The sequence below is a fragment of the Tigriopus californicus genome, chromosome 2, assembly GCF_007210705.1.
Source record: "Tigriopus californicus strain San Diego chromosome 2, Tcal_SD_v2.1, whole genome shotgun sequence".
Taxonomy (NCBI): domain Eukaryota; kingdom Metazoa; phylum Arthropoda; class Copepoda; order Harpacticoida; family Harpacticidae; genus Tigriopus; species Tigriopus californicus.
Window position 1 is genome coordinate 2,042,380 of NC_081441.1, and position 24,574 is coordinate 2,066,953.

Consider the following 24,574-nt stretch of genomic DNA (forward strand, 5'->3'; position numbering starts at 1 on the left):
CTTTATAAGATATTTGGTCTACCAACGAATTTGAGTTGGCAGACCGAGCTAGTCCTTGAATGTAGGGTTGATCTGGAATGCTATCTAAAAATTTGTCCAAGACTGACTTAAAAGATGATACCGGATCAACAAGGCCTACGTATTCCCTACGAATATTAGAAGGAAGCAAATTAAACAATGAAGGGGCCCGAGAAAGAAGAGATGTGGATTTCATTGTTCGAACTAGCCTGGATTCTCGAGGGCTTGAAGGTGCTCTCAATACGCACATTAAGCCTCTACGGTCAATAGAATTGACCCTAAATCCTGGGTTGGGACAAAGCTCATGGATGCTTTTGAAAACGTACAATATCAGATACCTTTCGTACCTTCTCTGAACACTGTACAGACCAAACATTTTTAGTCTCTCCCAATATGAGAGCTCTCTCATATCCTCAATGTTCCTAATAAAACATCTTTGGACCTACTTGAGCTTTTGCAAACCTGCTGAACTAATTGGAGCCCAAATGGGTGAGGCATATTCAAGATGTGGCTGGACAATCGACTTGTACAGAGTTAGCATCGTGATGCTATCTCTGGACTTAAATGTGCGATATATCCAGCCACACATCTGAGAAGCTTTACAAACTTTCAACTGGATATGCTCATCGAAGTTTCCAATTTTTTTGGAGGACTACACCTAAAACTTTCATAGATGAGACCTACTTCATATCTTTACCTCCATTATCTATGAGCAGAGTATTTAAAGGAGTTGACCCAAACGTCATTGAGCGGAATTTCATTCCATTCAGTGCCATGTTACTCGCAGCATCCCATGAGTAGATTTGGTCTAGGACCTCTAACAGACAACCGGAGTTTTGACCATTCCTACCAACTACCAATTTTGTATCATCATCCAAGGACGGCTCTACCCAGGACACATAGTCACCCTAAAAATCAAAAGCTGTGAGACATTGAAAGGGCTAAATTTGAAGTGACTGTGCTCTGGTCCTATGAAATCTGAAGTGAAATCCGCTCATAAATCATTGTGTGTGACTACTACTCAATGACCCGCCCTTGGGTTGACCTCACTACCATTTTTTCAAACCATTTCAAGAAGTTGGCCCACCTGACCCGTCTCCTCACACTGGATTAGAGCCATTGAAGATATCAAATCTAATATCCTCTGATTGTCTGTTCTACGTTTGAAAACATCGTATCTCAAGATCCGGAAAGGACTCAAAACTGAAGAGAAAGGCATGAATGACCCTTCATTAGTGACAAAGTGTCCCCAACTGTGACCCAAGCAGCCTTACTTTTTGCAGCCCAGAGACCGCTCATCCTTATTTTTCCAGGACTTGGCCATCCAAAGACTAAAGACCCCTGTCATCAGGACTTGTGAATGCAAGCAACCTAAGGAGCTTGATACGGATTCATTAAAACTAAGAAAGAGGTTGACCAGCTTGAATAAGTTGAGATTATTGACATATGACTGGGCACGCAGCGAGTATTTGTGAGTGAGTGTCTCTCAGCTTGCCTGACAGAAATATATCTGATACATTTGAAAAGAGGTAACTCAATGGGCTTTTTCAAATGCATTTCATAATCAAAAGACCAAACAACACGAAGTTCGCATCCATCATTCATATGAATTCAATATGTATCAAGGGTAAACTGATCATGTTTTGGTTTTCTTCATTTCTTCCACTTTTTTGAAGACCATCATGATTGATTTGGTTGTAGGCCAAGTCACCAAGCAGGCCAACAACTATCCAGTTTAGGCTCTAAATATGGAATGGGGTCCCAAGGCCTAATTACATACACTTCACTTTAGTTAATAGAAAATAGGAGTATGGGTTCACTAGTTGGGGTCTCAAGTTGGAAACAGGTTGCTGATGGCCGTCTGGGAATAGAGTTGGAATTTCCACTGGCTTTTTACAACATTTTTACGAACCTTTCATGCTCTCTCTGGGTGTCATGGATGCCGTTGACAATGTGGGGACTAATGGCCAATGAAATGATTCATCTTGGTTAGTGATTTGAGAGCAAACAAACTTGGCTTGTCAGTCATATCAGTAATCACATGGAAGAGCAAGGGACAACACTTTTGAAGGAAATACACAATTGACAGTCTAATACACAGGTTCACAGACAGGCAGGCCAGATGAGAGACACTCACTCACAAATACTCGCTACTTGCCCAATCATATGTCAATAATCTCAACTTGTTCAGGCTGGTTAGCCACTTTCTTAGTTTTATTGAGTCCATATATACGTTGGTTGCATTCACAAGTCCTGATGACAGGTCTTTGGTCTTTGAATGGCCAAGTCCTGGGAAATAAGGGTGGGCGGTCTCTGGGCTGCATAAAATAAGGCTGCTTGGGTCACAGTTGGGAACACTTTGTCACCAATGAAGGATCATTCATGCCTTTCTCTTTAGTTTTGAGTCCCATTGTCTCTTCAATGGCTCTAATCCAGTGTGAGGGGACGGGTCAGGTTGGCCAACTTCTTGAAATGGTTTGACAAAATGGCAGTGAGGTCAACCCAAGGGCGGGTCATTGGGTAGTAGACACACACAATGATTTATAAGCAGATTTCACTTCAGATTTCATAGGAAAAGTGCACGGTGGCCTGTCAGGCTGATAACAACATATCACCAGACAAGGTGATGAAAATAACATCAGTGATAAATGCTATTGATCTGAATACCAAGGTTTTAACAAAACTCACACGTTTTTTGACCTACTGAAGAGCTAGTGCACAATGCCCTTTCGTTGTCTGCCCTCTGGGCCCTGTCCACCTCCATGTGTGGAGAACTCCTTGATGTGGCTTATATATTTCTGTCAACACAACTTTGGCGTTAATTCTTCAAGTTTGCCATCCTTCAGAATTAATAAGGTGCAAGAGCTTTGCAACAAAGACTTCTCACCGGACACTTTTATCTCATTGTTCAAAAGGGCTCTTAGTTGTTAAGCCTGTGCAAACTATGTATATATCATGACACTTCTTAGATTATATTTTTAATGGCAACTAGATTTCGGTTCAAGTAATCACCATAAATAGAATGGTGGTAAGAAGGGAGGCATTAAACATTAGAATAGTGTAGTACATTGGCTACTTTACATTTCTGGGTATTTTATATGTACATTAAACGCCCAGTTTGATAACAACATATCACCAGACAAGGTGATGAAAATAACAGTCTTTAACGTTATTGAGCTGAATAGCAAGGTTTTAACAAAACTCGCACGTTTTTCGACCTACTGAGTGGCTAGTGCACATTGCCCTTTCGTTTTCTGTTGTCTGGCCATTGTCCACCCCCATGTCTAGAGAACTCCTTGCATCAGCATAAGAAGAGATACTGACATTACTACTACCAAGCTTCTGAAGCGGAGCAATGAAGATAATGAAAAGGAGAGGACCCAAAATGGAGCCCTGAGGGACACCCGACTTGACATCATGCATTTCCCTAAGAGATGTTTCGACCTTAACAAATTGCTTCCTGCCACAAATGAAACTTCTTAACCAATTAAAAACCTTACCTTGGATCTCAATCGCATGGAGCCTTTTGACTAAAAGACCATGATCTACCTTGTCAAAGGCCTTGGCAAAGTCGAGATAAACTACAGCGACTGATTCATGGCTCTCCAGTCCCTCAATAACCTGCTCTATATGTTTCAATCAGTTGGGTAACCGTGCTAAAATGTGCTCGGAACCCGTGCTGACTAGGAGGAAGGACTTCATGAATATCAAGAAATTCAACAAGTTTGAACTTCATGATCTTCTCAAACACCTTCGCAATATTCGAAGTGAGAGAAATCGGCCTATAATTACTGGAAAGCAACTTATCTCCCCCTTTGAAAATTGGAACAACGTGAGCTAACTTTAGTGAAGATGGAAACTTGCCCTGATCCAAGATGCAACGCATCAAGTACGAGAAAACAGGAGCAAGATCAGACCAATAGGGCCAGGATAACTTGAGAGTCTCAAGTTCCTTATGGCCTCTAAAGCATCTTGATCTGTGACAACAAGATCATCTAAACGCTCAACTTGACCGACCTTGTCAATCTCAACAGACTCATCTTCAGAGCAATGAGCTGTTGCTTCCGAACTCAGTGGGGTTGAAAACACACTGGAGAACTGATCTTCCAGCATGTTAGCCATAGTCTCTACATTATTAATGGCTTCCCCATCAACCTCAAAAGGCCCAACAGAGTGTTTCATTTTTCTCTTAGAGTTCGCATAAGAGAAAAATGCCTTCGGATTCGACCTGACCTCCTGAACCATCGTAAAAAACGAAAAAAAAAACAAAAAAAAACTAAAATTGCGACTTCAGTGATCGTCCGTGTTAGCGTTGACAACTTGCCGGCTGATTCCCAATTTTTTTTGCAAGGTGCCAGGTTATTTCGATGACAACTTTTCATTTGACCTTTACAATGATGACGTTCATAATGCTAAAAAAAAGTTTAAATATCAAAGCATTGTCTGGATATAGAAATTGCCCTGACTAAGCCTTATCTTAATAAAACGACAAACCATCATTCAAATCTAAATTGAAAGTTTGTGAAGTTAAATATGCCTCATAGGGTATGTTTGGCTATTATATCAAGGTACAATATCAGGGAATAGTGAAGGGACAAGGTCTCTTCTTGACGCACCCGAGATACAGGGGGCCTTGGCAGCGAGTTTTACAAGTCGACACTGGGCTTGATCTGGCGTGTCGAAATCCGTTTCAATAAAATGCAAACTAATAACTTGTTAAAAATCAAATTGTTGATTTGCTTAATATTAGTGATAGGAGGGGGGTCTCAGAGGTCTCAAGTTTTGAATCCAAAACCATAGTGGGATCTGATCCAGAGCAGGGTTGCCAGGTGGGGGAATTCCCCGCCGAATAACTCAAAAGTGGCGGCGTTAAATTTCAATTGGCGGTAAGCCAAAAATTTGGTCGAATAATGCGAAATGAAACCTGAAGAAACTTGTAGAAAATGCTTGTTGTATTATAATGTCGTTTTAGTTGATGCTTTCAGTTTTGAACTGAACATGCTTTTACCTATGTCTATCTTCCTAAAGGTGCGTCTACACGAGAAACATTGTTTCACAAATTTTGCCTAACAATTTTGGAAATGTTTGGTATTTGACAAACAGTTCATCTCTGAGCCGTCTACACGTGAAACTATCCGATCAATACGGTTTGACAAATATTTTGATTCAGATTTCTAATCAGATGAACTTGCAAGTGATCGTATCATTTCCCAATGGGTCTTTATAGGGAATATGGAGGAATTGACTTAAAAGGGAAAACTGAGGAATTAAATTTGGAAAAAACACCGGTGGGCGCTATCATGATGAGAATGTTTCGCTTTCCAAAAATGTCCTTCATTTTGCCAATTTCACTGCCTATGGAGACAAGGCCCTATCCCGTGGAAACGTTTTTAAGTGGTTCAAGCAATTCCAAGATGGTCGGACGGACTTTGAATCAAGGCGTGGCAAACATCAAAAAATACTCATTCGCACCCAAGATAAAGTGGACTCTGTACAGAACCTTTTGAAACAGGATCGACGTTTGACAGTTCGAGACATTACATTGATGTCTGACATTCACAAATCAACCGTGCATCTCATTCTCACTAATGATCTGAAGCTGTCCAAGGTCTCTGCAAGATGGGTTCCGAGACTGTTGACAGATGACCACAAACAAGCCCATCTTCAATTCTCTCGCAACTTCATTAAACGCGAATTTACAGAAGGACAGGCATTCCTTAAGAAAATTGTGACCTGTGATGAAAGTTGGATAAGCTTTTACACACCTGAGTTGAAAAGCCAATCTAAACAGTGGCTTCCTAAAGGCTCCAAGGTCTCGGTTAAGGCAAAGGTCACTTCAAGTGAGAAGAAGACAATGCTGATTTTGTTCTTTGACTCAGAGGGGCCTATTTACCAGCACTACTTGCCCAAGGGGATGACCGTCAAAAGCAGCTACTACTGCAAGGTCTTGGAGAGGTTTTTGAGACATTTTCGTGAAAAACGTCCTGAAAAGTTTGCGTCAGGGTGGCTTCTTCACCAAGATAACGCAAGGCCCCATACCAGCAAGGAAAACCATGGCCTTCATGGCCAAGAAGAACATCTCCCTGATTGGCCACCCAGCCTACAGTCCAGATCTGGCACCCTGTGATTTCTATGCTTTCCCTGAGCTTAAAAAACACCTGGCTGGTCAACGGTTTTCAAATGAAAATGACCTCCAAGTGGCTGTGCAGGGGGTCTTGAGACAACTCTCAGAGAATGGCCTCCTCCTCGTCTTTGAGAAGTGGCTTAAGAGATGTCAAAAGTGCGTTGAAGTCGAGGGGGATTATGTTGAAAAATCTTAAAATATAGTTTTTTTTGTGAAGTCTCCTGTTACCAAGTTATTGCACCAGTCTCGCTTTAGTTTGGACACCCCTCGTATATTGGCTGAAACCGATTACTCTACCTAAAGGCATGTTTTGCCCCATTCTATGAACTAAACCATTAGCCACCTGATAATTCACTTTAAATAGATTTTTAGCTTTTCAAAAGGTTTCCGAAATTGATTTTGATTATAAATCATTAACCAATTGTTTGGCATCGAAAACCCGACCAATTTTCCAACTCATTAAAATCGTGAATAAATGGACAACAGTTCTCCAATAATATAATAATAATACGTTTATTTTTTGCGACTCTTGGTCATGTCAGTGTAAAATGTTAAAAAAAAAACTATTTGTATAAACATCGTATACAGATTTTTAACAACGAGATTAAAAGAATAAAATGGTTCGCATGATAAAATAGTGGACTAGAGTGATATGACAGCAGAGATGACTAGAATTGGTTCAATGCACATGAAAAAAGGGAAGAGGGGAGTTACAGATATTACAAAGACAGGTGGGTAGAGGTAAATGATGAAAATCTTGGTTATTGCAGAAGAGTGGATGGGCCAAATTGAACAGATCCTTTGTCAACTCCCGTCGTTGATGGCATTTGGCTGGGAGCCTGACAAAGGTACGTGACCGCCAATACTCCGAAGGGATGTCGGGCCAAGGACAATAAGGTGTTAGTAAGTCCTTGACTGGAAAGGATAACTTGTGTCCGGACATCACCTCCGGAAAGGTCAGGTTCCCAACACTGTTGGACACTAACCTTGCCAGCCCGATGGTGAGGGGCTCGGTTTCGCATAGAAAATGATAAACTATTTAATAGCCGAGTAAGGGTCGAAATATGACAACGATAGTCGCTCAAGGCGCCCAAGTCTTGCTCACAGACGGATGTAAAAGAAGGGGCCGGGACCATGGCTGGGTCCGGGTCCATAACCGAGCTGAGCCCGAGGACAGGCCCAGGGTGGGAGGGTTTACTGGGGTCGACACTTCCATTGTCTGGACGGGAGGAGATGAATCCGGATTCCGGAGATTGGTGTTGGTTGGTTGGTTGTTCGAAGGATCGATCATCATTATTCAATACTCGATAGGTGATGGAAGTGTGGCTACTGAATTAAGAGGAGATGGGATGAAATCTGATGACTTTGAACATTGATTGACAATTTCAGGCCCCCTTCATACTCTAAGTTGGGGTTATCCTGTGTCAAAATGAACCACAATCAATACATTTTTCTTTGTTATAAACCATCATGGATCAAAAGAGCTAAGTTCTGTACTGGCTGAAAATGGAGACCTAGCTTGGTTGGAAGGGCTGGGGAGGATGCTGTCGTCCATGAAATATTTGCTCCTTGGCAAACAAACTTTAATCATGTTCAAATCGAGAAATGTTTGCGAAATGCTGGTGAAATGCAAAACAATGTTTGTGAAATGGCTAGTTATTTGCTGAATTATTTGTCGTTAAGTTTAAGTTCATTGAGTTTTATTGAGAGGTCATTATTTTGTTGCAAAAGAATCTGGAATGGAATGGAATGGATGAGAGAGTTGATGGCATTTTGCGCAATGGTATTGTGGGTTGGTTTTGATTGGAATTCTTTTGTAGTTCAAGTCTTAAATCAAAGCACTCGCACAATAACTAAATCCAAAACTTAAGCGAAAAAGTTTTGTAAATAAGAGGAGAGTAACTTAAACTAAAAAGTTCAGTAAAGTCAAAAGTACTATTTGCTGCCCTCAAATATTCGTAGGGAGTATGTAGGTGTTGATCCAGTAGCAACCTTTAAGTCTGACTTGCAGCAATTTTTTGAGCAAAATATCTGATCAACCTTATATTCAAGGGCTAGCCAGATCTGCCAACTCTTATTCGTTGGCGAATTAAATCTTATAAGAATGTAAAATCAAGTAAGATCCGTCTTGAATTGTTGGGATCCCATTCCCAGCAGCGGTAAGAAAGTCCGCAAAAAATATGTCAACGGTGGGGGATATCCAATCCGGAAAAAGTTAAGGTATCATGAATTAGGTTACGTTGCAAATTTGATTTTGCGAATTTGGTAGTTGATGAATTTGGTGCAATATGTATGTATGTATGTATGTATGTATTTCGGTCTCGAGTATTAGTATTTCAGTAAGAAGAGTGTTTTGAAATTAAATGATATGAGACCATTGATCCATGTAAGCCGTGACAGCTTGTTTTCAATGGATCATCACGAATAATATGCTCAAGCCAAAGGAAGATTTCAGTCTGTATCTGGTCTTTTAGTCCAACGGAATTTGAATTAGAAGATAAATGCAATAAAGCAGTCTATGAGGCAACACATACAAGACAAGAATGTTCTCCCCATGTGTCGGGGGTTCAAAGCCAGGCGCTTTGAATATTCTAATATCGAAAACAATATAACAATATTTAAAGCCACAAACTCGTTTGTTCTTGGTACAAACAAGCATAATTTTCAGCCTTGAGCTATCTTCTTAAGGATATGTGTAAATAAAAAAAATGAAAATGTCTGTTAAAATTGCTTAAAAACTCCAAGTTTCCCCACTTGCTGAGAGAGAAGCTCAAATTAAATGCCAATATGAAGTGTGAAAAAAGGAACAAGTAACGCGCATTTTTGGGGAGGGGGTCTTTGAAAATACAGCATTTTAAAATATAACGAAATCACAATTCTTTTTCGAAAAAAGGAACGAATTACTTTAAGTTCCTTGCTTGAAATCGCTCTACTACTGCCCTGGCGAAATGTAGATCATAGAAAGTCTGCTGTTTAAATGATATTTTCATATAACTTCGTTTGAAAGGGCCACAAAGTTCGTTCATCCAACTTTGAAAAAAATATCTCTTTTGTCTGTTCTGGTCTTTCATAGCTTTTTTCTGCTTTATTTGCAAGTTTTGACGGTTCACTAACTCAGACTTTGAGAACAAATTGGGCAGAATATCAAACCAATTCTAGAACCTGCCTCCAAGCCTTTGGATCATAAAATCATGTTCTTTCGCTTAGAATTGGAATGCTTAGAGTTGTCTCAGAATGCCAGGATTGCCTTGATGAATGTTTCAAAGTCGGCAATCCTGAATTAATCCTCGTCATTTCCGTGTTTTGGTTCTTTTTACGATCTCAATTTCAATTCATTTATATTCATGTTTCCTTTTTCAATGTGCGATTTGCTCTTGTCCTTATGTTCATATGTTCAAACTTCCAGGACTCTTTCATTGGAGGTTTGAGTGAAAATGACATTCAAACATAAATTGAAGACTTTCATTGGATTACTTTCTTAATATCGAACGTTTACTAGTTGTCCGATACACAAACAAACTAAATGAGTTTAAATCTTCCGAACGTTTTGTTAACGAACGTTCTTGAACGTTTTGTGCCGAAAATAAAGATTGTACAGTCACCCTTGCTTTCGCTTAGTCCAGCCCGCTGAAAAAATTTAGCCTTAGAAAAGTCTCGGCTATTCGTGAAAACTCACAACACAGCCAAGGGTGGCCACATGTAAACGCAAAGCGCATATTCGGCTCGAGATATTTCGAGAAATTTCATTTCGCCTATATAGGTAGCTCCGGTCTTTCAATCAACCACCAGTGTAAAAATCGAATTGAGAAAGCAAATACCTCAACAATAAGTTATAAACCATGGCTCTTTTGTTTCCAATGAGCTCAGAACGCGACTATTTCCGCCCTCATTCGTTCTTGGATGAGGACATCTTCGGATTCCCGCTGCTTCCTACACGTAAACGGAGGCTAACTCGATCCAAAGCTCTGCCTCAAACCAAACGACCATATCCTACGGATTGGAAAGATTGCGGTGATCATTTTGAGGCCAAACTAACCGTCAAAGGATTTCATTCTGACGATTTTCATCTGGGTCTCAACAATTCTTGTTCAAGAGTAACCATTGTGGCCAATAGCGAAGAGAAAAGCGATGATGGAGTGATATCCGCCAAGCGATTCTCCAAATCATTGGATCTACCCGAGGATTGCATCCCTGACAACCTCGATTGGCATTACAGCGGAGGAGTTCTTCAAATGACAGTGCCGAAATATGCGCCTGAGAAAAGGATGCGCTCAAAGGATGTCGATGAGACTCCCTTTGAGATTATTCCTAAATTCATGACCGGAGATTTCATGGGTTGTCTTAAGGACGAGGTGGAAAAGGATTCGGAGGATGAGTTCCAATTGAATGTAGATGTGGGTGGGTTCAAACCCGAAGACCTTGAAGTGGAACTGAATCCCAATGGCGTGGTTAGCATTTCGGGACAATTTGAGGATAAGAGTGAGGGACGCCACATTTCCCGACAAATACATAAGTCGTTCACTCTGCCAAAGAATTGTCGAATGGAGGCCGTCAAAACTTGCCTTGATAAAAGCGGAAAGTTGACCATTACGGCACCTAAAGAAAGCACCAAGGTGCTCGACCAAGGACCTCGGAAATTAGCCATCAATGTGGATGCCAATGAAGATTAGAGTTTTACCGACCATGAATGTATATTGTGTTTGTGTAATGTTGAACAATTCTGTTGTATATACTCTAGACGTCAAATGTAGTATTGAAAACATATTTTTCCGCCAATCTTTACATGATTATAAATAAATTTTCATTCAATGTCAGCGACGTCTATGATCATAATTACTTCAATAATAATCGTACGAATTTCAAAGAAAACAGATCTCAAATGCGGTGTCTGTGTCAGTTAAGAGGTTATTTTACTTCAGATTATTAACACACCATCCATATCTCATTTCTTATCCTTTCTGCAACCGAAAACAGTCGATCAGTTCAAAGCTTCCTCGGAAACCAACCCAAATTGGATGTATTCCAATATTTGGGTAATTTAGCTAAGTGATATGAGGGTTGGTAACTTCATACATCAACTAAATACTTGGTTCTATCTTGGTTATAGCATGAATTTTGTTTATTGACAACATTAGTTTGTCAGTTTCCTCCCCGTGAATGCCGCCGCCAGAACTTTCTAACGTCATCATGACCCGCACGCGACACAATTATAGTGCGGTTTTGATCATTCGACCAATTGAGAACACCCTGACTGTCCGCATAATTTTTGACCGTTTCATAGTCTCCTTGGGATAGGAACTGATTGTACAACACGCCCTCCTCAAACGTAAACCTGGAACAAACAAAGCATCCTTTTTAGCTGGAATTCATCGATCTGGCAGCTAGAATAGCAATACCTATCGCGTTCTTTCTCCCATAAGTAGATTTGGTCCACCACGGTACCTGGAATGACATCTTTGGCTCTCTCGTTACTGAGCTTCTCGTCGCGCTTCTTTTTCTGCGATTGCTCTTGCTGGCGGGGATGGGCGTGCATTTGGAGGAATCGCACGATTTGCGATGCCTTGATGCCTCCACGGAGAGCTTGGCGGATGGAATCTCGCGTGACAACTGCCACGGCTAAATTGGGGAACCTTAAAAGGCCGTGGTAGGACTTGCATACATTTGGCTTCCTATTTTACTGGCTAGGATGATTTGTAGTTACCGGTAAAGCACTTCGGCGAACAATCCGATGAGAGCTACTTGTAAATTGGAATTGGAATAGGCGTATATCCTGTAATTGGTTTCAACCACAATGTAGCCCTCTCTGTGCCGTTCCAAAAGGCTTTTGTTCTCTCCAGATGCAATGTTCAAGGCCAATCTTGTGGGGTAAAAGCGACCGGCACTTCGCTACAATGTGTACATACCCTGTGTTAGTGCTCTTAAATGCCATGAATAGATGCTTACTTTTCGTTGATAAACTAATCCAAATTCCCGTAAATGTTGAAGGAAAACCAAAAGGCCATGACTCAAGCCGCTTGTGCTGTAGTCCTGAAACCAAGAAAATCCTGCGTTTCAAGAATCACAACATGTCAAAACTTGTTCACCAACCAATCCTACCTTGCCGAGTTCCGAGAAAGAGAGTTGGAACAAGAAATTGAGACATTCGGTGAGATTCAGATTCCGCGATTTTACCGAGTCCAAATACTGTAGGATGAAGAACCACACCTGGGATGGTGTGTCCATCAAGAGGAACTAAAAACGGCCAATTCAATCACTGGGGGTCCTTAATTCATAACCCTTTAACCCGCTCACCTGAAAGCCGGACCGCGTGATGGTAGGCTCAGTCGTGCCCGGAGTCACCACCATCAAGCCTGAGCTGAGCAGGATTCGGACTGCATCGGCGGAAATACCCTCTTGTTGAGAAGAGCCCACCATGTAATGTAACACGGTGTCCCATCGCTCTTGGGAGTACTGATCAAGGTAGGCCGCATCTCTGCGGTTCGGATCTAGGTCCAAGTAACGCGACGTGGTCCACGGTGAACCTCTACATATTGCTAACATTAGATTACTAAAGGCCGGTGGGGTGATTTTAAAGTCCTGCTTACCCTCCCATGAGTGCAGTTTTGAGATTTTGCTTGAAGGTGTCGTCCAGGGTGAGTGATTCCATCCCGGCCTGATTGGTGGCCGACGTCCAGACGCGGAGATTGGTGAGGGCTTCCATGGCTTGGACTTCTATTTTTCGGTACTGATCCACCCTTGACACCCATGATGAGACCACGGCTTTAGGCACGCTCTGCTCCACGTGGAGCAAACGGAGCACGTAATGCTGACCCAGCAACGGAAGCTCTCTAAGATTAGAAGGATTGGAAGGAACGTTTTTGACAGAAAGAGCAAGTCCAATTTTGCTAAGATTCCCAGTAGCATAAATTTCCAGCAAATTCGCCAAGAGCATTCAAATGATGAGCCCTATTTGATTATAGAAGCGCGACATGCATACTATTTGCTGGATCCATTCTATCGATATCAAAATGCCAACAACAGTCCTCGTATTTCAATGACAGGGGACATCAATTTTCAGAAGCAGCTTTTATTTCGGGAAAAAAACTGATTGCACAAATTTTACACTTTTAGCATTATAATATTGTGTTTCTGGATATTGCCTTAATAGAGGAATGGAACATGACCATTAGTGAAGCTAGGCTAATGTGTTATCTTCCTAAGCTTCTTAAACTAAGGGAACTTATCTGAAAGTTCTGAATTAAAGGCTAAAAAAAGAAGAGATTTACTATAAAAAGGCGATAAAGTTGGACTTTTACCGCATGATGACTAGACAGTTCTTTTTAACGGAATAATGGACAAAATCAGGAGAGTACTATTGGCTTTATTATCCTGCAGATAACTTGGTATTACTAGATCTATAGAGTTTAACGTTCAGTTCACTTCATATCTCAATCAATGTCAGGGTTTTTTATAATCTAAAATTCCGCCCACCTGAAAACGGCTAGAGCTGTGGCTGGATGGACGTAGAGATTCTCTAACTGAGAGGGCCCCAAAGTCTTCAAATAATCCGTCAAATTAGCACATTGGAGTAGGGACATGTTGCCAAACCGCAATTCTGTCTCATTTGTTGATCTTCATGGGGCGTTGAATTACAGGGTGGCCCATAACATTTAAGAATTGGTCAAAAATTGAAAAAGAAATCCTATAGTCAAATTGCAAGTAACAGACATTTGGGGAATGTGTTGGATTCGGTTCCAAATTTGATGCGCTTTTGGCATCATTAATAGATAAGTAACGCAACACTTCTGCTTCCTACCTGATGCTTTTTTATCCAATCTGTCTATCTCATTCTGTTCGCTAAAGATAAAAACTTATCGACGTCCATTTCATTTGCTATTAGTAGTGACAAATCTTGGTATACAAATAGAAAATGACTGGTTGCATGGAAAATAAATGCGTGTAATGGTGAACTTAAGGAAGGGCTAGTCAGTAGTCCAAATATTGATCGAAGTTTTCCCTCACCCAAAGCTAAACAGAGGTTTTGTTGACATGGGCTTTTAACTTAATCAGGTGATGACCGCTCGGAAATCGAACTTGACGCATGACAAATAGGATCCGATATCAGTGAGTAGCCCAATATGCGGTGTAGCGTGTGTAAGATTCCCAAGAGGGACAGCCACGCCCAATGGCAGCCCACCACCCAACGCACACCTTTGACTCGAGTCCAAGTCGTTTTTAAGCTCTACGACCTGACCAAAACCGAATTCGAGTCTGGATTCCTCTGCGTGGGATGCTTTGATTTGGTGATCCAAATCGAGAGCTTGGAACATCAACTCAAGTCATTGGTGCAGCAAACCGAAGATGATATGGATCATCATGACATTAAAATCTTGGAGACGTCAACTGCATTGGACACCACAAATGAAGTAAATATGTCACCTTCTCTGGAAGTATTGGGTCCATTGAGGTATGACAAAAATGAGGACCAAGAGCGTTCCACTAACGGGACCTTGGGTGAGGAACAGAATGCCGAATGTGATGCCAAAGGACTTAGACACTTCCCTGAGATGATCCTCGATGGTGCGGTAATCAAGCAAGAGGAATTGGCACTGGACGAGGATCCCCTGCCCATCAATATCAAACTGAGTCGCCAACGCAAATCCCCGCCATTCAAGCCCAGGATCTTCAACACTCACCCAGACAATCTGGACTTTGATATCTCAACCGGGAAGACCAACAACCAACGCGATGCTCTCATTTACCAAGGGTATAAGTTTTACCAAGAGGCTTGGCGCTCTCGAAGACGTAAGTCTGTAGTTTGGTTTTAATGAGCCAGTTAATAACTACCACTCATAGTCATCTCGTACTTCAGATGAGACCAATCAAACCATGGACATTTGGCGATGTCGAAATCGACGCTGCCGAGGACGAATCATCTCCTACATGAATGTTCAATGTGTGCTCAAAGATACCCTTGTGGAGCATTGTCATCCCCCGAATCCCGAGCAAGTCCTACTTTACGAAGAATTTCAAGAGCAAATCCGGCAAATCGTGTTCGAGCATCCGGATATGCCGCCGGAAAATGTGTTCACTTCAGCACAAATGCTTTGTCCAAATATCGTTGTGGACAAAACGGATAATATGATGCGTAACATCCGACGGCTGAAAAAGAATCGTCGGGAAGAGTTAGATGCAACGCAAAACCATCTAGTTACTGTGAACCTGAACCCTAGTTAAAACATTAATAAATAGTCAACGGATGCCCTTATTTCGTCCCGATCACCCTGAATGCTGGGGAACATCGTAGAGTGAAAGGACAAGAAGCATAGGATATGTAGATAAATATTAATGAATACCGAATTTTTTAAAGTAAGCTGAAAACTTTGAAAAGAAGTACATTCAGTTGCAGTCTCAATACATATCTACAGAACAATAGTAGTACTTTCTTAAAGAAAACAATTTCACAATTAAACAAAACGTCAAGTGGAGCATTTTCCTGTAGAGCTCTGGTTCCTTTCTCCTTTCATCCTTTCCCCCCGAGTGTCACAATTTCAGGCGACACATACAGAGAGAAACCTAATTTCATGACTTGTTGAAACATGAAGTGCAGCGTTTGCAAGGCTGTCAAAACTCAACCAATTGTCAAAACGGGTGTCAAGGATCATTGGCACAGTACCTCTCAAAGAACGCCCGTCGTGGGCGTGAAAGTTCTGTTCAAATTATATGATCTTACCAAGATTGAATTTGAATCCGGATTCGTCTGCGTCCTGTGCTACGATCTCATTGTCCAAATAGAAAGCTTGGAGTACCAACTCAAAACCTTGGCGGAGCAAGGCAATCAAACAGAGCAAGATGGTGCTATCGAATCCTTCATCAACAACCAAATTGGCAAATCCCGAGATCCCTACATATTCGAAGATGAAAGCCAAGACGAAAAAGCTCAAAATGTTGAAGGCGTCAGTGATAACGAGGCCGAGGTCGAGGATGATCCACACGACAATGAGGAAGATATATCTTGTGAATCTGACAGCTCTAATAAACAAATAGAGACAGGTCAGGACAAAACTGCAATGGACCTAATCCTTACTTCAGTTAAAGATGAAGAAATGGAAAGCGACCCTATGGAGCCCGTGAATCTCAACTTGAATCGCAAGCGTCAAAGGCCCCGACCGCCAAATTTGCGGAAGTACAACACCAGTGATGACAATTTGGACTTCGATACGACCATTGTCAAAAATAACCAAACCAATGATTCGCTCATTTACAAAGGGTACAAGTTTTACGCAGAAAAATGGCGAGCCCAACGGCGTAAGTAGAGACTCACATTACAACCTAATCGCTTGATATGCGAAGGAAAAATCTTACAGATGAAGCCACTTTAACCATGGGTCTGTGGAAGTGCAAGGATAAGAAATGTCGGTCAAAGGTCATCTCTTATATGAACGGACAGTGCGTGCTCAAGAACTCCCTCATCAAGCACTCCCATCCGCCCATTCCTAAAAAAGTATTTCTCTTTGAAGAGTTCCAGGACCAGATCCGAAAATTAGTCAGCGAACATCCGGACATGACACCGGATGGCGTGTTTGCCGCTGCTCAGATGCTCTGTCCAAATATTCCGGTGGTGAAGAACGATTCCATGATGAGATTCATCAAACGGGCCAAGGACAAGGTGAAAAAGTAATCTCGGAAGTGCATTTCTTCGTGTTTATTTGATGTCAATGATTTGAGTTGAATTACAATCTAAGATGTGTTGCAATGGCTCAGATTTGACACACGAGTAACTTTAATTGCATTCGAAATCTCTTGACCAGAATGTATTATTGATCTAACGGGGTGCGCTTGAAGGAAATTTTGATTAATTCCAAGACTCGATGACATGCTAACACAAATATTGTAAAATAACGGATCCAATGAGACATTCTTGCAATAAAGGCTTTACTTTAAATTAATTCCTTATCGATTTTCATAAACGGGGACTCGAGTTAACTTGAAGTTGGACGTGTTCGTACACAACATTGCTTTATTCTTTTATCCAAAAACATCTTACCTTTTTTTCTACTTCTACATAATCGCTCAAAGCCCATTTTCATCGTTCATTGCCTTAGATTTCATGTTTCGAAGTCCCCTTTGTCCAATATATCATTATAGTAACGGATACAATTGACATTCAAAGCAAGCATAACTCGAAATATTTATATGGGGAGCATCAAGTTTTTTTGCTCCAGAATTTCGACACCCTGCTTCGACATAGAGATACATTTTTTTCAAATAGGAATGTTACAAATATCCAATCCATTGAAATGCTTAACATCAATTTTCTTTAAACCATTTTAAGACTTTAACTGTTTCTGTAACAAACTGGAGTCACTCAGCATCATTTATTGACCTTTCAATGGGATATCTTAATGTTTTTGTGATCATCAGCTGATCTTCAGCCCCTCTATAGCCCACATCTTTGTGTCTTATTATGATCATTATCATTTGTCAATGAATAACATCACCTGAATCCTTTTAAATGACCGAAATTCTCAGACCATCGTCGTCATGAATTGCAGTGTGTGTAAGGGAGTCAAGGTTGAGTCTGTGGTAGGCAATGAAGAGAAAAATAGATGGCACAGTACTTGCCAGCGAACACCCGTGTTAGGTGTCAAGGTTTTGTACAAACTCTATGACTTGACTAAAACCGAATTCGAATCCGGATTCCTCTGCGGCTTGTGTTTTGATCTCGTCATTCAAATTGAACAGTTGGAAGCTCAACTCAAATCTCAAGTTGGTCAGGGATGTGAGAAGTATCGCAAGAGCGCTCTGCAGCCTTTGACTGATGACAACCTATGGATGGAAGATGGTCCATCATCTCCAGCCAATCACTTGAACGACGACGAAAGTCCATCATCTCCAGCTGATCACTTGGGCGACGATGGTCCATCATCTCCAGCCAATCATATAGACCATGACGATGATGATAATAAGAATTTCCTGGTAGAGGAAGATGATATTAATGATGATAGTCAGCTCCTTGTAAATGGCCACGAATATCACCGTACCAATGATGAACCAACCCATAGTCCAGTGGGAGGAGATGATCAACCTGGCTCTCCTCAGTCCTGGAAAGAATGTCCTGCTCCAAAGCACGATTTTACCCCACTCAAAAATACCACGTCAGAAACCAATGACGAAGACAATGACATGACTCAAAGTGACACAGAGCCTATCAATTTGAATATAAAGCCAAGAATTCGAGGCAAAAAGCGAATTCCTATACCTCATAACTTGGGCAAGTACAACATTCAAAAGGATAATCTGGACTTCAACGTCACTGTGGGACTCACTAGAATGAATACAGATGCCTTGATATATAAGGGAAACAAATATTTCATGGTGGATATCTACAAGGATAAGTTGGGTAAGGGTCAAGAAATTTTATACCAGTGCCTTTTGTTTCACCAGAGCTCGTTTTGACATCAATATTTTTTAGGTAAAATCCCGGAACTCATGGCTCAGTGGAAGTGTCGGCATATCAACTGCCGAGGTCGTCTAGTGACCTATTTGAATCATCAATGTGTTCTTTTGGACACCGTGGTTGAACACTCTCATCCGCCAATGACCAAGCATCGAATGCTCATTGAGGAGTTTCAGGATCAAGTCAAGCGATTGGTCATGGAACACCAAGATATGACACCCCCTGGTATTTTCGCTGCCGCTTATGCTATGTGTCCTAATACACCCTTTGTAAACAAGAAGCCATTGATGGGTTATATTAGGCGGCAGCTGAAGCAGAAGAAAAATAGGCCCTAATTTGATAGACAAATATAAAATGTTACAGCCAGAATAACAAAGCCTTAAGGTTCACACGATTATAATTGAAGGTTTCATAACGTAAGGGACAAACACGTGGTGGCTCAACGAAAATGTAACAAAAAGTCCGGGCTCTTCTTGCCCGCTCCATCAATTCAGAAAAAATGGCCGATGACCAAAGATGCACTCCCGAGAGCATCCTAAATTGAATCGGTATCAAGCAAAACAGATCGCAGAACCTCTTATTTGGCACGATGAACCGGGACACCGATATCTGGCTCTCTCCAAAGCCGCTCCCGGTTTGGACAAAATGCAACATCTTCAATCTGCTCGATTTTCATCGGCACGCTGTTGGTCTTCCAAGTCCACTTTGGTCATCAACAAAACCAGTTTGTTTACAGGCCGATGATACTCCGGATTGACTTGACAGACTCACTTCTTATTCCAGCACTTCGATCTCCAACCCTGATCTTGACACTTCGGACAATGCCGTTTGCGTCCGGGTAAGTTTCGACAACTTTCGCTAATCGCCAAAAATTGCGTGGTTGGTTTTCATCTTTAAGGAGGACAATGTCGCCCACTTGTAAGTTTTCCCGATCCTTAACCCATTTCTTTCGGGGTTGGAGCGATTCCCCGACGGGGAACCACGCCAAATTCGATCCATCCGTTCCATTCTTGCCTCCCTAATGTAAGATCATGGTCATATTCTGAGCGATGAGACGTTTCACACGTTAATTTGTGGTCGCAAAGTCCATTTCAATCAAGCTTGACAACATTTCAGCAACGCCCAAATCCTTTATAATTTCTCTCCCAACAATTCGATCTGGGAGTGTCATTGTTCGGTAACATGAAATCTGGCAACGATCGTTCTTGACTCCCAAAGGGCCCATAACTGACCAACCTAATTTGGTCCGTATTGCATAAGGAGAGAGAGGATCTCCCTTATCACCGATGATAACATCAAGAGGTCTTAGAGTCTCAGGAGTATTGGCTCCGATGAGCAGTAGAACAGGGAGATCGGGGTTTACTTGGCCAATCTCGTCCAGAATTGGCCCAAAAGCTGGCCAATTCTTCAATTGATCAGGCGTGGCAATCTCATTGGATTGAAGAGGTATAGTGTCTCTTGTTAACACGGACTTCAGATAAACTTTTACCTCTCTCTCAAAAATATTCAAAGCCAAATGTAATTCTGTGAGGTCATTGACGTAGGAGTTTTCCTGGGTTCTTGGGTTTGAGAAAAGTTGAAGCATATTTAAAGGCTAGAGGCGACACTTGTACTGGAGCAAGGTTTTGGAGAAATCGGCCAGACTCAAGTCTTTTGGAAAGGACTTGGGGACCAGACTCGTCAAAAAAAAAATATTTATCTTTTCTTAAACATTCGCAAGACGAGTCATCTTGCTTGAGATGACTAGTAAAAGACTGCGAGTCCGACAAAAAGTCCAAAAATCAAAGGACTCAGAGAAGTCCGACTTTTGCCGGACTCACCCCAGGCACCCACCGTCACTCTAAAGGTAGTCATACTTTAGCACAGTAGCTCTGCACTGAGAGACCTTGCACAGGGTGGAAGATATTTGTTATTTGCAGAGGTTGAGAAAATACTCCATCCTCTTGGGCCAAATGTTATGTTTTTATCAGCTCTAAATGGCCTCAAATAGGTGCAATTTTCCTCATAACAGTGTAAAATATTGCTTCTTATTTTACATGCTGAAGCATCATAACTTCATATTTATTCAATTTTAGGTAAATAAATTCAGCTATGTGGTCAAATGAAACACCCAAGAGCATACATAGGTCAAAAGTTATGAATGAAGTATTAGGGATGTTAACTTGACGAAAATCACTTTTAAGTACTGATGTGATCAATCTGCATGTGCCTTAAACTTTCAAACTTGGAAGTACTGGCTTGAAAGTTTGAGGCGCAGGCAGATTGATCACATCAGTACTTTGAAGTCAATGATGCCCATCACTAGTCCCTTGTAACATAAATTCGAAATGCCACTTCCATTAGGGGCTGTTCTGCTTTGCTAATGTCAATCTTAAAATGACATATAAAATCATCAATGGGTCAACTGGAGCTTTGTATGACTCTAGGTTTGCAGCTTTGCTAAGAGTATATAACTTTGCAATGTTGTGGGAAAAAATACTAGAATGTACTCTAAACCTGTTGCAGAAGATCGCAAATATTCCTTCAAATATGTTTGGCCCCTTTTATACTACACTATTATAAAGCGAACACAATGTCTTTCCTTAATGGTTCATGAATTAATACAAGCACTTGCTCGTTACTTGTGCAAAATTTCTATGCTATTTTGTTGATATACTTTTTCGTTGATATACTTTTTCAGACAATAATTGCTTCTTTCTCAAGCTCCTTCATTGTTCAATTTGCTGCCCTCAAATATTCGTAGGGTTTATGTAGGGGTTGATCCAGTAGCAAGATTTAAGTCAGACTTGGACAAGTTTTTGACTAAAATTCCGGATCAACCTTATATTCAAGGATTAGCCAGATCAGACACCTCCAATTCGTTGGTCGATCAAATAATATATATAAATAAAACTCAAGTATAATAAATAATCTTCTCGTCTTGAACTGCTGGGATTCCAATCCCGGTAGCGGTAAGGAAGTCCGCACCAAAAAAAAACAAAAATAAACCTCAACTAAAATTGACCAGCAGTCTTTTATGCCTGGCATGGAGAGGATGACGAGAAATATTGCTAGAGCCAGCTAATGCGTAATACTCTCCAATATCACATATCATCTTTTCCCAAAAGATAAAAAATATTTTAAAAAAATTCTCGGCCCCTGGTTATTAGCTCGATGGAAAACCTCTATGGCTTAGAGCCGCTCACAAGCAGAAAAAGCTAGTGTAAGATTCAAACAGACTTTTTGAGCCTGATTTTGGTACTTTATAGTTGCGTGATTATCAATTTGGAGCATTGCGTTACGGAATCATCACTGACATCCTCAACGTCACGGATCATCCAAGGAAGATCATGGACTTTTTTACCCTTGCCTTACATGCGTCTCGTTTTTGAATAGATAGGAATAGATTAAGTAGGGCTCTGAATCTAGAAGAGTACAAAAGTGAGATCAGTGCAACACAGCAATCTAATTTAAATTCCTTTCCAAAACAATTAGTTTACCTGGGCCCCAGATGCAAACCAAATGCATTTACTTAATATTCCCTGATTCTACGAGTCATATAAGGCTTTAGCTACCCTTCGGTAATGTTAATACCCTATGTTTCAAATCCAGTTGTTGAGCCACTTTCTATACTTCTATTTAAAAATGCCTAGTTTGAATCTGGTGTTGCTGTGATTGCAGATGAGGATGACTGAAGAGTAACTCAAGCCTTAGAACTAGCTCTTAGGGCACAAAAATAAACAAAGATGTGTTTGGTTTCTGATCTGGGATCCATGTAAACTCATTGTTTTGGAACAGAATAGAAAGTTGAAAAATAACTGCAATGGTGCTCTGACCTCACTGTTGCACTCTTCTAATACAGGGCACTAGGATTGAGTGCAAAGAGAATGAAACTATGTTCAACCAGTGTTAAATGAGTGTAACAGGACAAGCTGGAATTTCTCTGAAATGTTTGTAAAATGTGACAGGCACTACCCACTATCTCTGTGAATTAACTTGAATGGAGTTTTACTCACTTCACAAACATAGATTGATGTTATAGCTTATCAAAAATCATTGACCATTGCTACATGAGCAAACATAGTGAAAGACCTTTGTCTTAAGAGCTAGGTGAACAAAGCCCTTTTCATAAGTCCACACGGCTGTATTGTATGGCTGCTATGCATGTACACATGTATTAAACTGAACATGCCATCTTCAGCTTTAAACAAAACAACTGTCCTTAATCATGAAGCAAGTTATTGACCCCCCGGTTCCTTTTAGCCTGTGGCTGGTTTGGCTTGGTCTTGTTATATTGAAAGTAACAAAGGTGGGGCTTCATGAAACCTGTCAGGCTGTGCATTAAAACCTTCCATCTAACGCAATGCTTTGCAAATTGATAATCACGCAACTAAAGTATCAAAATCGGACTTGGAAAGTCCGTTTGAGTGTAAGATACAATTCTCAATATTATGACAGCTGACAACGCCTAACATTGCTTGTACTTCAAACAGCCTCACATATTAGGCTTCTGCCAGTCCTAAATTTCGCCATGCGTTGTAGCGTGTGTCAAGTGGTTAAATCGCCGCCAACAGTGCGAAATGGCGTTCAAGATCGATGGCACAGCACCTCGCAGCGGACGCCACTCATTGGGGTTCAGTTGCTCTTCAAGCTATTCGATCTCACAAAAACCGAATTCCAATCCGGATTCCTATGCGTCCTCTGTTTTGATTTGATAACACAGATCGAAAGCTTGGAATGTCAACTAAAATCTCAGGTAGACCGTGGGAAAAGCCAAGGCTGCTTGGGGGTTATTGACAACTTTGTTAGCTGCCACACAGAGGGTGAACCTTTGGAAACGCATCCCGGAGAGGTTGACAATGTCGAGAGTAACATGAATGATTGGGGAAGTGATGAAGGAAACAATGATGATCTAAGTGGGGGGAATGCGTCCGAATCCGATGTCGAAATGAAGAGAGAGATCGATGATAAAGCAGTTCACCCTTCCTTGTGGACCTCAGCCGATTTGGTGAAGGGTGATAAGGACAGTTCACCAATATCCGGTGCCGCTCAAAGCACTACTGGAGAATCGAACACCCGAGAAGATAACCTGGACTTTGATGTGACTTCGCACAAGTCCCGCTCTGGCAAAGCTGTGATCTTGTATAAAGGCTACAAGTATGTCTTGAGCCCGGGACGAGGAGGTAAAACGGCGTGGCGGTTTTTTGAGACTGGATAACCTTTTTTACTTGAAATGGGTGGGATTTTTTGTTTGGATTTACAGCCCGATGGAAGCCGACGAAGCCTACTCGGGATTGGCGATGTTCACAGATGAAATGTGGAGCCAGATTGACCACATTCCAGAATGATTCGTGTGTCCTCAAAGACACGGTGAAAGCCCACGACCATCCCCGGAGTCGGAATTTCAATCTCCAAGAGAGTAATCTTGACTTCAATTTGTCGTTGGGACGGAATAGTCGGGAGAATGATTCTCTCACTTATGGCGGATACAAATATCGACCTTCTCAACTGGGAAAAGCCATATGTAGTTGTCTGAATCTTTATGATAAGATTTTAGCCATTACTGTTTCTCTTATCCCTCTTATGTCCTTCAGATAAAGATCGTGAGACGATGGGGGCCTGGAAATGTCGTTTTTCTAATTGTCGAGGTCGCTTGGTCACTTTTATGGACAACCAATGTGTTTTAAAAGACACCGTCACGGAACACGACCATCCTCCAATCAAGAAGAAGCTCCTTCTCTACGAGGAGTTTCAGGATACCATCCGCAAGATCATTTCCGACCATCCGGAAATGCCTCCGGATGTTGTGTTTTCTTCGGCCCAATTACTTTGTCCTCACATTCCAATTGTCAAGACCGCGCCTTTAAGAGAGTTCATTCGCAGGATCCAAGCCAAAAAACAGAAGTCGCAGCCGACGGAAAAGAGCCGATCAATTGCCCAATAGAAGCCACTTTTTTTTTTTTTTTAAATACTTGTTAATAGAAATCATGGAATATAGTCGAAACAACAAAGTC

General features: G+C 41.3%; 5 protein-coding genes across 7 annotated transcripts; 4 read left to right on the plus strand and 1 right to left on the minus strand.

Moving 5' to 3' along the window:
* Positions 1–9,914: 9,914 nt before the first annotated feature.
* On the plus strand, positions 9,915–10,956 carry LOC131876976 (uncharacterized). The gene has a single exon (XM_059222522.1). It carries the CDS (start codon positions 9,982–9,984, stop codon positions 10,810–10,812), a length of 831 nt encoding a protein of 276 aa, XP_059078505.1. The 5' UTR covers positions 9,915–9,981; the 3' UTR covers positions 10,813–10,956.
* A 283-nt stretch (positions 10,957–11,239) lies between these two features.
* On the minus strand, positions 11,240–13,817 carry LOC131876974 (general transcription factor IIH subunit 4-like). The gene is made up of 8 exons (XM_059222519.1): positions 13,613–13,817; positions 12,727–12,969; positions 12,434–12,665; positions 12,239–12,373; positions 12,086–12,169; positions 11,844–12,028; positions 11,539–11,772; positions 11,240–11,474 (listed from the first exon to the last, which is right to left on the minus strand). Exons 1-8 carry the CDS (start codon positions 13,717–13,719, stop codon positions 11,282–11,284), a joined length of 1,413 nt encoding a protein of 470 aa, XP_059078502.1. The 5' UTR covers positions 13,720–13,817; the 3' UTR covers positions 11,240–11,281.
* A 318-nt stretch (positions 13,818–14,135) lies between these two features.
* On the plus strand, positions 14,136–17,070 carry LOC131876975 (uncharacterized). Of its 2 annotated transcripts, XM_059222521.1 has the most exons (4): positions 14,136–14,926; positions 14,994–16,429; positions 16,489–16,570; positions 16,642–17,070. In XM_059222521.1, the coding sequence occupies exons 1-2, from the start codon at positions 14,260–14,262 to the stop codon at positions 15,356–15,358; spliced, it is 1,032 nt and encodes a 343-aa protein (XP_059078504.1). In that variant the 5' UTR covers positions 14,136–14,259; the 3' UTR covers positions 15,359–16,429; positions 16,489–16,570; positions 16,642–17,070. The 2 variants fall into 2 exon arrangements, with proteins under 2 accessions (XP_059078504.1, XP_059078503.1); XM_059222520.1 differs by having other exon boundaries at positions 16,489–17,070.
* A 490-nt stretch (positions 17,071–17,560) lies between these two features.
* Positions 17,561–18,967, plus strand: LOC131876977 (uncharacterized). Its single transcript, XM_059222524.1, has 2 exons — positions 17,561–18,524; positions 18,597–18,967. The coding sequence occupies exons 1-2, from the start codon at positions 17,666–17,668 to the stop codon at positions 18,914–18,916; spliced, it is 1,179 nt and encodes a 392-aa protein (XP_059078507.1). The 5' UTR covers positions 17,561–17,665; the 3' UTR covers positions 18,917–18,967.
* A 4,031-nt stretch (positions 18,968–22,998) lies between these two features.
* Positions 22,999–24,510, plus strand: LOC131876981 (uncharacterized). Of its 2 annotated transcripts, XM_059222531.1 has the most exons (4): positions 23,002–23,316; positions 23,381–23,743; positions 23,824–24,084; positions 24,155–24,510. In XM_059222531.1, the coding sequence occupies exons 1-4, from the start codon at positions 23,298–23,300 to the stop codon at positions 24,502–24,504; spliced, it is 993 nt and encodes a 330-aa protein (XP_059078514.1). In that variant the 5' UTR covers positions 23,002–23,297; the 3' UTR covers positions 24,505–24,510. The 2 variants fall into 2 exon arrangements, with proteins under 2 accessions (XP_059078513.1, XP_059078514.1); XM_059222530.1 differs by having other exon boundaries at positions 22,999–23,743.
* Positions 24,511–24,574: the final 64 nt, after the last annotated feature.